Genomic DNA, 15,168 nt, shown 5'->3' with positions numbered 1-15,168 from the left:
GTTGTTGTCGCCTCTGCGAAACCCTAACTTTGGGACATTGTTGCCGCCTCTACGAAACCCTAACTCTGGGACGCTACTGCAACCGCAATTTTCACATCTCGTCGATTAATTTCTGCTGATCGTATCTCTAGTGTGTAAACGAACCAAGGCTCTTGATACCACTTGATGGGAAAAACGCACGCGGAAGCAACACACACAATCACGAATCAACTGCAGAAAAATAAACAGCACAAGATTTAACGTGGTTCGGTTGCCAACTGCAACCTACATCCACACGGGCAACTATTAGGTTTACATTATATCCTGTTGCACACCAATTACAAGTACAATGATCTCTTTAAATAGAGATAAATAGAGATAATAAAGGGACACAATGATTAAGCCCACTCACTAAAACATGGTGTCTACTCAGCTCAACCCAATTGATCCTGGCTTCATACCCAACAACAGAGTGGCAGAAAATAGTTATATTAATAAATAGAAATAAAGAAATGAAATGGTTTTATGAGACAGAATAGTGAAATTAAAAAAAAAAAAATAACAGTATGAATGAAGGATGTTAGAATAGTTAGAATGTTTTGGCAAAAAAAACACCCAATAATTTGCCGTGCTATGTGTATCGACTCAAATTAATAGATGCCGAGAATTTACTTTTTTTCTTCTTTTCCAAATTTATAATACATTTAATATTTATTTATAAAGTTTTACTTTCCATGCATATGATAAAAAAATTAAATCCTAATTAACCTGTTTAAATTTTTTAATGATTTTCTATTTCATCAAAGATATTAAATAAATATGATCTTCTATTTATGAAAAATATTATATAAATATGGTACTGTCTTCGTATTCATAATAACTTTTTTTTCATCGTATTTTTAATGTTTAAATACCGACAACTTTTAATAAGGTATGTTCGAGATAGTTTTAAAAACTAAATACTTCAATAACGGATAATATTTATTGATTATAATTGGAAAAAAAATTGTTAAAGAAAAAAACAACCATATGCTCAGAAATTCTAGCTACTGAGAAAAATACAAATTATCTTCCCAGTTAACTGCTGCACAAATTGATTTTGTAGGAACTTCTTCGTATAAAACCTTTCTAAAGTTTTATGTTTTAACCCAAATACAAACTTAGTTACTTTATTTAACTTTTAAAATTTTCTTCTTTAAAAGTGCTTATGAAATATCCCACCCATATAAACCAGTTATCCTAAACATACAAGTGAAATTACAAACAATTTTTTAATCTAAAAAACAACTAATAATTTTTCTTTCCAACTTAAAAATTTTCTTTCGGATATATAGGACAAAAGAAACTATTCATGAAAGAAAATTTGCAGACAACATAAAGAAACTACTTGGGCAAATTCATCTGCAAAATAATTTATGATATACGTTTACTTTTCATTTTGGATGGATAAATAATTCCTAACATAAGATAGTTTGAAGTAATAACAAATTCTAAAACAAATATGGAAATAAGGCTAAAAAATGCAAATTAGAAAATAGAATTCCAGAGAAAATTCTGACTGGGAGCAAGTCCCTTGAATTAAAATTAGTTTAAGATAATATACATGATTTCCATGACTTAGCCATTGGTTTCTTGTAATAAAATTAAAACACCACAGAAACCAAAATTACCTTCAAAACTAATAGGTTACATCCCAAGGATTTCTTCCAAAATGACTTCTACTCATGGGTTTGTTTCTTGAAATTACACTTTCGGCATCAGCAATCATTTGAGATAATCTAAAACGGAGGGCGGGGTTATCATCTCCAAAAGATCATCAAGTTGGCTTCTTGGTCTTCTTTTTCGTTTTGGCAATAGCATCACAGAACTCTCTTTTTCTTTTGTTGTTGTTCTGGTTTTCGTTGCCACCTATGCTTCCTGAGTTCTTGCCCTGCACTTCTAAAGCCTCCTTAACAAAATATTTTAACCTCCACAAGGTAGACTCACTCTGCTTAAGGAACACAATATACACATTAGCCAACTCACTAACTCAATTGTGACAAACAGTTGTATTCAATCCAAAAAGAAACAAAAACAATCTTATTTATCTGGTTATATATTTAGACTTTAAGGAAAAATTGAATGTCATGACACTTTGAAATGAACACATAATGACCTGAGCATCCATGTCTAGATCCACCTCTTCAGCAGTTGCCTGGAAGCTTGGATTGTTTTGAGCAACAATTTCCAATGCTTTGCTTAGATCTTCAGGTGACAACCTGGTAAGAGCATCTCCAAGCTTTCTCTTTTCTTCAGTAGACATTTTTCTGCAAATAATTTTCTCAAATTTATCTTTCTAGAAATACTAAGTTAGGGGACATATATGAAGAGAAAAGATTATTAAACAATCACACGAAGTATTCTTAAAAATATTATTAAAGGGAAAAGAAATACAAATATGTGGAGGGTCAAACCAAACCCACTAAGAGATACGTAAATGTGGAACAGCATCCTATCCCAACAAAAGTCAGAAACAATACAAATATCACCAGTACAATTCAACAACTCATGTTGTTACCTTTTCACCAATTCTCATGAAAAAAAAAAATGTACTGGAATGGAATGCTCGGGACCTCAGTCCAGGTATTTGGGGGAGGTCCGCTTGACGTTTGGGCTCTAGAGGTGGGTTGGGAGCTCAGCCCAGGTAGGGGTCGACCCAAAAAAGATAATTAAGATAAAAGATAAAGAGATATTTTATCCGTTGTGATATTATTTTAAAAATGAAAGATATAATTGTTATTGTTTAAATATGTTATCATATTATTTTGAAGATAAAGTGACATTTTATTTGTTGTGATATTCTTCTGAAGATGAAAGATATAATTGTTATTGTTTAAATTTGTTATGATATTATTCTAAAGATGAAAGAGATATTTTATCTCTTGTGATAATATGCAAGTTAGTTATATATTAATTAATACATGTTAGTTACATATTAATTAATAGTTGTTGACAATAAAAAAGGAGCACCCGAGAATAATGGTACACTTGTTAAACATAATGTTTTCCTGCTGTTAGCACTTGAAGATAAGTGGTGCCCGTTAGTAGTTGGTTTTCCTTATGATTAAATGGTCTTTTGTTGAGATTACATTATTGACAGAAAAAGTTGTTTGCGGGATATCCATAAAAGGGGCTTGAGAACCCCAGTGAAGGTACGCTGTTTCTGAATACTAAGACTGAAACTGATTTGATGATTTGATATCTCTAGTACTCTGTCCAATGGAGCCGAGTGCCAGACTTTCCAGAGAAGACAGATCAGAAGTGGAGTTCACCATCCAGTCCACCTGAGGTCAACCAGCGAGAACATTTGACACCCACCATGGAGCCCGATAAAACCTGATCTCATCCACAGTTGTGTTTGAGTTTTCTGATGTGATGAGGAACACGAGGCAAGCACCGTTGGGATCCAAAGGAAGCGATGCTCCCACCTTACAACAACTCATGGAGACCATGAGAGCCCTCCAAGAAGCAAACGAAGAAGCCAAGGCTGAGCAGGAAAGGCTACGAGCGGAAGCCTGAGTTGAGCAAGAGCTTCTGCAACAACGCTTGATGGCAGAGATCGCGGCCTCCCGCATGGCTATGGAGGAGAATGTATGAGCCAGCAAGGAGCTGCGTAAAACCAGTGAGGAGTTGCGAAGGAGTGTGCAGCAACATGACCGACGTTCCACCAGGGAACAAACTTCGAACTTAACCAGTAAGGGAACACTCCCAAGCCATTCTCACAGGCGATCATGGATGAGGCCGTGCCACCTCACTATAGCACACCCAAGATGGCCTTTTTCACGGGGGTAGAGGACCCTAAAAGCCATCTCGCGACGTTCAATGCTCAGATGATCATTTCAGGAGGAACAGATGCCATTCGATTCAAGATATTCACAGGCACTTTTACGTGTACAACCCTCCAATGGTTCAATGGGATCCCTGTCGACCACATTACCTCTTTCTCCCAGTTCACCAGGTTGTTCAGAGAACAGTTCTCTGCCAACAAGGTCAACCCTCCAAGGCTGTATGACCTCTTTGGTGTGAGGCAAAGGGACGGAGAGAGGTTGAAGGAGTATCTGAACAGGTTCAACACACTGACAGTAAGACTTCAACACACGATGAAGAGATGATGATCGCCGCTTTCAAGCAAGGGATGGCAACAGGGCCATTAAGTGATTCGTTGATCAGGAACCCAGCTGAGACGTTTTCTGAGGTGCGTGAGCGGGCTATCGCACATATTGAGGCGGAAGAAGCCGTGCTCCGGAAGAACGGATGCTCGCACTCTAGGCAGCCTAAGCCTAAGGAGAGCAGCCGAGACCGACCTCAGTGGGTCCTTGAAACCTCTGCTGAGAAGAGAACGGACTCAAGGTGTGTGCCTTATGTGGCCAAGAAGGACGAGTCGAGGGGGAAGGCGAGGGAAGAGCCGCAAGCTCAGCCCAAGTTTTGTGTCCTACAAAGAGCTCTTGGGTATGCCAGGAGTGGTAGACAAGTTGAAGTTTCCCCAGAAGACGGAGCGAAACCTAGGGTCACAAAAAGATGCCTGGTGCGAGTTCCATAGGGCATTCGAGCATAACATGGAGCGATGCATAGCCTTGGGTCACCAACTGGCTGACCTAGTCAAGGATGGGTTCTTAAAGCAGTATCTCGAGGACAGCCAGGAAGGACCGCAAGGTGAAGTTGTCCTCATGGAGCCAGCACATGAGACACCGATCCACGGGAAGTTAAATACCATCCCTGGTCCAAGTATTTCGGTATGGTCAGCTCGATTTTGGGCCCAAAGGGCGAGTCATGAGCTCGGCCCAGTTTCATTGGTAAGCCCGGTGGAGAATAATTAAAAATAGGGAAGATAATAAGTTTGGTCAAATGCTAATATAAAGTTGTTAGTTAAATATATGTGTTGATATATATTAAGTTGTTAGTCAAGTATATATGTTAATATAAGCAAAGTTGTTAGATAAATAAATAGATGCATAAAGTTGTTATTTGAATATATAGAGATATTAGCTAAGTGGTGAGCACCTAAGAATAAAGGTGCACGAGATTTTCTTCTGTTGTTACTGTGAGTAAAGGTGCCTGTAGGCAGAATATTGTTTTTGTTATGCTTTCAGTTGAGATTATATTCTCGTGAGAGAAAATTGTTAAAGGGATAACTATAAAAGGGGCTTGAGACTCCCGGTAAAGGTATGCTGTTTCTGAGTGCTAGAGACTGAAACTCGTTATTATTTTGTATGCTCTCACTGACTTGATCGTCAGAGTGTGATAAACAGGTAGAACCCCTTCTGTCTATCTTTGTTCCAAGGCACCAATGGGCATTGTAACTACAAAAAGCATGTATAGGTATGCCAAATAATGTTTGATTTCATTAAAAGTGTATGAAAGTACGAGAAGGACCACACATGTCCAAGTCAACTAAGGAGAACAAAGATAAATGTGTATATCTAACTAACATGACTCACTATTCAAACTAGATATTTGACACCATCTTTTGCGATTTGGTCAAACCCAAGGTGTCCTAATTGTGCATGAATCGTCATTGGAGAAATAATAGACACCAAATAGATAGGTGTTGATGGAGAGAGATAATAGAGGCCATGCAACTTATATCGAACACCAATCATCATCCCAATATTTGATTACACAAGGTAACAATTTTTTATTGAATTTGAAGAATAATGTCATTGGATTTGGTTAATCGGGTGACAGAAAGTAAACTAAATGAGTAGTTAGATACACAAAGACAAAACCAACACTAAAGGATAGAAGGGGTTGGGTAGTGTCAATGACTCAAGCTTGGGTTTTTAAATCATTGGCAATGGTGATAGAGGGCAAATTGTCAGTAGTATTAAGGGAATAGAAAAGAGAACTATTACCAGACTGATACCATATTAGGAAGTGAGTTTGAGCCTAACACATTTTCACAAAACCGACTTATAAGGTGAGAATTGCCCTTACTTATATATTATAAATTGATTTTTTCTCTAGTTGATGTGGGATCTCCAACAACAATATTGAAAACCTCCAACAACAATATTGAAAACTGTTAATTTGTATGATATATATTGTTTTTATCATATTCAGAAGGACATCAAATTGGTTCTTTAACTTAAAAGGACTTAATTGATGTATATATAGGCACTTTTTACTATGAACTCGAGAAACTTGACATAATATCCTAGGAATTTAATCAATTGTTACTGGAATCTACATTTCAGTATCAATATCTGCTGCATTTTTTTATATTTTTTTTTTCTATTTCTTTTGTAGTGTGCGTGTCTTTGGGGTTTCCACTATGCTCCACCATCCACCATTAACAACATTGGATCAACCTCCTTCGGGAGGAGGGAATGATGCACCCAAAGGGTTGAAAAGGTGCTTGTTAAGTCTGTGGGGTGGATGCAATCTACATCTAAAGAATAAATATTGAAATTAAGTATAGCTCCTAGTTTTACAAAACATGACAGCAAAATGGAGTATGCACAGGAGGAAAGAGAAACAATCTGATACCATCTTGAAATTATAAGGTTTTGGGCATAGATGGAAGAAAAGAGTAGAGGCAATGGATTTTATTATTTGTAACCCAAAAGTATCACCCCAAGCATGCATAGAATTGCATCACAAAGCATACAAAATATTTAGGCCAAACTATATCACGTTATATTTTGAATATGTTTTTCAGGAAACATATGATACAACAGCTAACCTGCATCTTTTAAGAACCGTCTCCCGTAGCTCTTCTAGAATCACATCAACTTCATACAGCTGAAAAATATAGAGTACACCTTAAAAAATGTAGATATAGTTCAATATTCCCAAATCAAGTGTATCTTTAATATACTTGAAGAAAAGATATATGGATCGTTTGATTAAATTCATGGTCCCATATTATAGATTTAATAAGGTTGTAAACCTCTTACAAATACCTCATTACTTAAGTCTCTAGCCATTTTAGCTTGAGCTGCTTCCTGAGCAACTTGCAATGCTAACTGTGCTTCAGCTTCTTCCTCTTCTCGTCTAGTTTCCTACAATTTAATAACCTCATGATAACAGGTATCAAGACAATGTTGCCAAAAATTGTAAGACGTTTACACTATGAAATAGGATCACAAAATTTCTGAATTAGTAATGTTCCATCCAACACAACAATTGGTCTCAAACAATTAATTCAAAATAAGTTACCTCTTCAGTAACTTTAGGCAGAAGTTGCAACCATTTCTCCTCAAACCTTGCCAACAATGTTTTTGCCATCACATGAACGTCACTTCTTTCGTCATTATACTTCATAGCATTCTTGAAAACCAGCCTCACATCAGCACATATTTCTCGAATATGCTTATATCCAGTACCGTCCTTAGCCTCCATTTGATTCTTAATCGTACTAAAATCCATGGGCTTGTCAATGACCTAGAAAGCAGCATATACAACAGATCAATCAAAGCATGGAAAGAGAATTGTATGGAAAATCAGATCCCTGAACACCCTGTTCTGAATGAAATCAGTCATTCGCAATCACAAAAATGTAATCTATTAGGGTTTCAAAATAATTGTTCTTTCTTTGCAAAGTATTTTTGAGAAGAGATAAAGAATTACAATGATAAAGAGTATGTAAATATTGCAATTAAGGAAATTAGGGGATATTAGGTACTATATGCATGTAACTAAGTAAACTGCGCAAACCGCTATTTAAAGTATTTATAAATCTATAAAAAAGAGCCTCCACTTTGTAGCTTAAATACATGGAACTCATATAGAACCTGAGAAAGAGACAAGCCTACTCCATGAACACCATTCTTGTTAGGATCAAAAGATGTACTAAATCGCTCGTGGGAACATTGGTGTGTAGGACTGGAGTATGATTGTGATTTCGATTGAGTTATTGAACTCCCAAGTTAACTAGTAACTCACTTGTTCACAGGCCAAGAACAACATAGCAAGTTCCTAGAGTGTGGATTTAAGCCTAACTCAAACCACAAAACAAACTTCTTATATACTTTTTTTTCATACTCCATTTGTTGATGTGAGACTTGGTTTTTCACAACACACCCCCATCATGTCTAATTCTATTGAGCATGATATGTGGATAGCATGAGTAAGTAACCTTTTTTATGAATCTAGAATAGGCTCCAATACCATTTTTGGATGTGGGTTTAGACTTAACTCAGCCCTATAAAATTGGCTTATAAGATTAAAATCACCTCCACTCAAACTCTTTCAGGCTCTACACCAGTTAAATTGGACACAGTTTTTAGATAAAATTCCATAGGCTCGCACGACTACATCAATACTTTTTAAATAAAATGGCATTAAACTAGTTGTTTTGGGTTTCTAAGAATAGCATAAAATTAGGTTAGTAACTCATGCCTTTTCTTTCTTACTATAATTCTATGCAAAATTTATTCCCTTCTTTCTCACATTTCGAGTATGCACACAATTTTGATTCCTCATGCGATTTGGATTGTGAATGCACACAATTTCTTCTCTTTGTGTATGATTTGAACATCAACAACAAGGATATGACCCCCATTTGAAGGTCAATTCCCTTTCTCCTCATTGATGGTTTTTTATTGTCTCTACCTTAATGCATTGTAACATCCACAACATAAGTTTTTATTGTCCCAAATTTATAATTATGATTTTCTAAAATCGTATTTTGAAATTTATATCTTAGAACTGCAATTTTTATAGTTATTTTCCATACTGTTATTATACATTAATATTTCAGTACCATTTAAATTATAAAATGTCTAGGAGTGGAACTAGATCAAATTCAATTTATAGCAATGCAACTGTCTCAAGTTTCTAAAGCTAGAAGGAAAAATCTCCAAACATGTCAAATATTGGGTGGAACCATATAATAGATATTCAAGGAAACACCTGAAAAGTTAAATCTATGACTGTTTCTCATAACCATGAGTGTAGGAGTTTTGAGATTCAAATGTTGCGTAGATGAGATTAGAAAATATTCTGAACATTGTGCTACCGGGTCGGAAGAAATTAAACCATTAATGATGAAAATATATGCAGAAGCTAAAGATGCATCATTGGGAAAAAGAAAATTCAATATTATTGAAGATAAAAAAAAGAAAGTGAAATGATGTGATGTCTGCTCCCAAGTGAGGGGATGGGGATTTTTGCAAGTGGTGTGAGACTTTGTTAGGAACAAAGAATTGAAAAGAGAAATTTTAATGAAAAATAACAAGTAGGAGAGCATTCTGTTGTAGACAACAGATTATTAGGATAAAATATATTCTAAATACCTCTCCATAGTAATTAAGAAAAAATATCTACAAAATCTCCCTATTCATTTCAGCATGTTTTTATTTTCTTTTTTTTAAACAAATGGATATGATGAGAATGTAATTGGTGTAGCAAGGGGTGGCGTCTCATTTGACTCTGATTTGATTTTGTTGCCAAACAGGCATTTTCTTGTTACGAATCAAAGCAATAAGGGTTGAATATATATTATCTCTTTGTTTTGTATTATTCAATGTCTAGTATGAAAGTTTTTAAAGAGGAACTTGATCATTTGAAAACAATGAATCAATGACTATGTCCTACGCTTGTATACCCTACCCATGAAAGGTAAGAGTACATTCAATAATAAATATTGGCCCTTTGTCTCAAGGTGTTTGAATTCAGAAGCCACTAATCACATGACTCTTATTCCTAAGCTCTTCAATTCTTACGTCAAAATGACCAAAGAACAACTCATTACAATTGCAAATGATGGTAGTGTACCCATATACAAATCCGAGAATATAACTTTATTTAGAATCATCTACTCTATTAAAAGATGTGTTATATGTCATTACAAAAAAATTGAATTGCTCAATAACTTTCTTCTCTTATTGTGTATTTCAGGACCTGGACACGAGGAATATGAGTATAATTGCTAAGGAGCAATGTTGTGAAACTCGAAGATCGTAACTCGACTCGTAAGAGCTACTACTATTTAAAAAAACTAAAACAAAAGAGGAACAGTTCCGAGGCTGAAATCAACCTTTTGGCACATTTCCCACTTCACAACCTTTTCTCTCTCCTCCACTAACCCATGGCAAGGTAGTTTAACACAAGATTCAATTCAAACTCAAAAAGGAGATACAGAAATCATAAATTGTGGAATCAAAACACAAAGCATAAGATTCAACAAATTACACAATATACATATATATGTATATATGCACATAATAGCATAGTTAAGAAAAAAAAAACCATGTAACACACCAATTTTAATTAAGCCTAAATTTAATCATAGATTCATAAGCACAAGAAGCTCATGACTAAACCCAATACAGAACTCATAACTAGTCATAAATGATAAGCAAAGCAACTTAAAATACTATAGTACTTCCAAGTGTTGGAGTTACAAACAAGTTGGTTCTGGGGCTTAGGTTTACAAAAGCACATAAATAAAGAAATTTCACCCAATGCTAAAAGTTGGCAGACAAAAACATGATCCAGATAAACCTGAGAAACACTCCAATTCCACTGTTTTTACGATCTTGCACAGCAGGTCTACTGATTCTGCTCAGCAGCAGTTCTGAGCATGGATGAACATGCCAAGGCATGCAGAAAAGTAAAATCGTGTGATTCTAACTACCATGATGACCCCTGGTGAATTCAATCCTTCTCATGGCAAATGCCTCAATGTTTCTACCCCTCTCTTTTTTAACAAGTTGGACAGGAGTAACTATGGTTCTTAGGCCTCCAGCATCAAATTTTGGCTTAAAGGCAAAGGTTATATTAGACCATCTTACCACAAAGGACAAATTTATGGTTGTAGAAGACCAATCTAAGTGAGGTAAGCTGAAGTGTGCTCAATACTGAGGAGTGTTAAAGATTATGCAAATATTTTTGAGATTATGCAAAAATAGTATTTACGAATATTATGTGAGATCAACAGTAGTAGTATGTATGTAAATGTATGTATGTATGTTTGTAATTCTGTAAATTTGGCTTCATGTTAATTTAATTTATGATTCATTCTAAATAAGAGCTTATATCGTATAAGTCAGACACAGAATTTATCAAATGTATCGCATTTTCTCTCTTAACATGCATTACACGATGAAATGAAATATACGAAAACCTCAAAAATTAAAACGGAATATAATGAACCTCAGTCTCCAAACAGTAGCAACAAAATACCCCAATAAAGACCATACTAATGCAAAAGTAACATGGGGGAGTTCATATATTAATCATACCTCATAATAATCATGTAAACCAAGCCCCTCTACATCCACAGGCTGCATAAAAGGCCAAGCCCACTTGTGTTGTGTGATCTGGCAGAAGAGACACCAGTTATTAAAGAAATAATTTCATAATTTGAAAGGGGACAGGCATTCCCTAAACTAAAGTCTAAAGTAGAGTCTAAACTACTCAATCTACAAACAAAAAAACATTACATAAAAAAGCTTTTACAGGAAAATCAGAGATAAATTGCAAGTAACCAAGCCACATAACATCACCAAATCAAATGAAACAATACTTTGCATAGAATGTTTTGTGAATAGAAATTTTATATATTGAAGCATCTCAAGAATGAAAGTTGATTTTAACAAGTGATCAAGTATTTTATCAGTAAAAACCTAAACCCAGGTAAGCCAGAGAAAGAAAATTGCTCTATCTACTTCGTAAAACTTGCATTAATTTTGAAAAAAAATAACTCAAAGTTGGTTCAATTTCCAAATAGATTAAACTAATAAATAAATAAATATAGCCTTGATATAGATATTTGACAACTCCCAATCAAAATCAACTAGAATCCTCCATGGATGTTATAATTTTCAATTCAATAGTACAGGGGCAGTAGCCTCACTTGTCTCATTGCAAGCTTCTCCTTTTTTCCAACAGTCCACTCACTTTTCCTTCGTCTACAATTATCAAGCTTGAAAGTTGAAACCACATTTCACTATAAGGCATTTGAAGTTGTCAATATATCTTTCAAATATTGAAATTTCTATTTTTTAACATCTAGTATTGGTTTTTGTTGGAAATCTCACATTGACTAGAGATAAGGCTAGATTATATTATATAAGTAAGCACAAACCTCACTTTAGAAATCAATTTTATAAGGTTAAGTTAGACTTAAAATTTACTTTTTAAGACTATATAATAGTCTATCCTACAAAGGTTTGTTGACCATATCGTGTCACCCGCTATCAGACTACCCACAAATATCTAATCTCATGCTCGAAATGTTAAATCATGGACGTGAAGCCTATACAATTTATAAGTGGGTACAAACCTCATCTTACAAGCCAATTTTGTAGGGTTGAGTTATGTCTAAATCCACTTCCTAAGATTATATCACAACCCTACAAAACCGATCTGTATGGTAAAATTTACACCTACTTGTATACTACAATTTAGTCATATCTTTAGTCAATGAATCTCCAACAATTTTCAGTGATTATATTAGGAAATATGGGAAATAACTCTTCACAAATGTATATACTGAAGAAACTCATGCATGACCAGCACGTTACACTAAATTGTTAGAACTAAAAGCCTATTAGAGTGAAATTCAGAGAGTCAATTTTGTATTATTTCTAATAGATTGTACAAGTGAACTCAGTTTTGTTACATAATGATCCCACGAATGTCACAAATAAATAACATCAAAATAAACAGACAACTAACATGTTCACACAGCTGCACTAAAAACAATACGATTCAAAGACTGCAGCATATCAACACAAACACCACTGATAAATGAAAAGTAGTTGCCTGGCGTAGTATTGTGCCGAACTGGCGCATAAGATCTTGCATTCTTTTTGAAGCAGCCACTTCTCTACGTGAGGCATCCTGCTGTTGCTTCTTAATACTTGGAACATGTTTCTCCTTATCTTTATCCTTTGTAGCTGAATTACCTTTAGGCATGTTTGTTTGCTTTTTATTCATACTCGAGTAAAAATTGTCCACATCATGTACTTTCTGCTCAAGCTGATGGGACAAAAACAATACACAGAAAAGTTCTTGAACTCTAAAATCAAACAAGAGCAATTGTAAACAGACATGATGTGACTGACATACAGATTAAAATCAACCTAAAAGCCTCTTGAAGGTCAGAGAACACAGGCAACTTTTCATTCTTTAAATATTAAAATAACTATCAAATATCAATTAAAAATCAAGCCAAATGAGTAATAGTATTTCCTTAAACCACTTAAGGAGAGGCAAACATTAAAAATAAAACTCAAATCTTATCTCATCATTATTGATACCTATATAAAAGTAATCAAAATCAGGTAATATTTATTACTAGTGAATTGTCTCAGGAACCAACTACATGAATGGATTCCAAATTAAGAGGAAATCAGGTAAAAGCTCAAAGAGGGGTGACAAAATATAACCTCAAGTATAACTCAATGTTGAAAAGTGATAGGAGACTATTCATGGAATGGGAAGAGTAATAAGGAGCAAAAGACGGTTGTGGCTGTACCTAGCAGAAATGTACTAAAAGTCTGTTTGATACATAGCTATAAGTGCTTTTGGGAATCTCTATTGGAAAAAGCTCTACATTTCCAAAAAAGAAGCTCCCAAAAGCACTTCTAGCTTGTATTCAAAGAAAGATAGAAAAAGAAAAACAAAGGAGGGAAGTTTGTGAATTGCGGGAGAGTTCGGGCACTCTCAATCCAGCCAAAGTGTTGTAAGGGCTTTTCTTTCCCTTTAGGCCACATTAATCCAGGGACACTGTTCCTAGTAAGCAACTAAGCACCTCTTTTCCAAAGAACACCAATTGAGCCTACCAAAAGCTAACAAATAACGACGATGCACATGATACACAATTGCGTAATAATTATTTTAATAACTTTACTTGCCTTATCAACCTTTGAAATTATGTCATCAACACGTTGCTTGAAACCCTCCATTTCAACCGTACCGTCATTGGAATTACCTGTTGCAACATTCCTGACCTCTGAAATCGATGCACCAAATGTTTCCATCTGACATAAGGGTACCAAATGTCACCAAGTGATAGATGGCATTTCAGATTAACATTCTGAATAATACATGTATATACAGAGAGAGAGAGAGAGAGAGAGAGAGAAAGTATGAAAATAACAAAAGTAGAGTAAGCACCATTCCAGTTCCAGATAACAAATTTCAACCAGTGGAAACAGCAAGGAAGTGAGTGAAAAGTCTACAGCCAAGGTACAAAAAATCACGATCCAAATCGTGATTTTGCTACCTATTTGCGAGTTAGATCAGGAGCAGGATCTTTTTTTGGTGAAATGGGTAAAATTGTGGAAGAAACTCGTGAATTCATGCTTTCCCAAGTCACTCTGCCAAAGAAAGAAAGAAAACACAGATTAGGTTCGAAATCCCTCTTTCCTCGTATAAACCCTAATTTATCTACTCACATTCGAACCTCTTTCTGTATTATCTGTCTTTCCTGCAACTCCGGGCGACGTAAAATGGTTGTTGCATAAGGAGGAGGATGGATAGAAGAATAACCAAAGTTTTTTTTTTTCTTTTAATTACTCTTTGGTTCAGTAATTGTAAAAATTTTGTACCTTGTTCTTGTTCTTTAAAAACCTTAAATCCCTACACACTTTTTTAGAACATAACTTTTTATCGAATTAAGAGTTTCTTTTTACAACTAGCTTTTTTTCATAACCTTTTTTTCTAAAAATTAAATAAATTTTTCATATATGTTTCTATACAATTTTCTAATTGTCAATATAATTTATATATAAATTAGTTCTAATTTATAAAAAGATTTATTTCCTTTTTATTTTTTTATAATGAATTATGGAGAATTTTATTGAAATTATCTATATGTCTAGAGTAAAATTGTGTAAAAATAACTGGTCACAGATAAGAAGCTTTGAGAACATTACTTTTTTAGAACATAGCTTAAATTTATCTGAGTATACAGCGGTTTTTGATAGTATATATCAAAATATAATAGGTATGATTACTTTAATTATTTGTTTATTTATATTATTAATAAAGAAAAAAATATTTATTCCTTTTATACAAATTCTTACTATTTTAATTTTTTCGTAATTCGTTTTCTAAATTTAAATAACTACTTTATTTATAATAAAATTTAAAATTGTTCTTGTGTGAGGGTAGGGGCCAGAGAACTATTGAGAGGATTCGCTTTCTTCCTTTCTATCGGTCAGTTGTACCGGCCTTCAACTTCCTCCCTTGTTCCTT

The 15,168-nt window shown here is 34.6% G+C and overlaps 1 protein-coding gene across 3 annotated transcripts; it reads right to left on the bottom strand.

Moving 5' to 3' along the window:
• Positions 1-1,519: 1,519 nt before the first annotated feature.
• Positions 1,520-14,550, bottom strand: LOC137837299 (transcription factor GTE1-like). Of its 3 annotated transcripts, none has more exons than XM_068646265.1 (10): positions 14,367-14,550; positions 14,086-14,288; positions 13,824-13,949; positions 12,730-12,945; positions 11,205-11,282; positions 7,177-7,401; positions 6,921-7,019; positions 6,701-6,759; positions 2,135-2,285; positions 1,520-1,966 (listed from the first exon to the last, which is right to left on the bottom strand). In XM_068646265.1, exons 2-10 carry the CDS (start codon positions 14,086-14,088, stop codon positions 1,796-1,798), a joined length of 1,128 nt encoding a protein of 375 aa, XP_068502366.1. In that variant the 5' UTR covers positions 14,089-14,288; positions 14,367-14,550; the 3' UTR covers positions 1,520-1,795. The 3 variants fall into 3 exon arrangements, with proteins under 3 accessions (XP_068502366.1, XP_068502365.1, XP_068502367.1); XM_068646264.1 differs by having other exon boundaries at positions 14,375-14,520; XM_068646266.1 differs by lacking the exons at positions 12,730-12,945; positions 13,824-13,949; positions 14,086-14,288; positions 14,367-14,550 and adding an exon at positions 11,819-11,906.
• Positions 14,551-15,168: the final 618 nt, after the last annotated feature.

The sequence above is a fragment of the Phaseolus vulgaris genome, chromosome 4, assembly GCF_000499845.2.
Source record: "Phaseolus vulgaris cultivar G19833 chromosome 4, P. vulgaris v2.0, whole genome shotgun sequence".
NCBI classification, from domain to species: Eukaryota; Viridiplantae; Streptophyta; class Magnoliopsida; order Fabales; family Fabaceae; genus Phaseolus; species Phaseolus vulgaris.
This window is presented reverse-complemented; position numbering and strand designations above follow the sequence as displayed.

Coding starts and splice junctions, on each gene's coding strand:
- LOC137837299 (XM_068646265.1), bottom strand. Junction 12,946..13,823: donor TAATTTCAAAGGTTGATAAG/GCAAGTAAAGTT, acceptor TTGTCCCATCAG/CTTGAGCAGAAAGTACATGA. Junction 2,286..6,700: donor ACGGTTCTTAAAAGATGCAG/GTTAGCTGTTGT, acceptor AATTATTTGCAG/AAAAATGTCTACTGAAGAAA.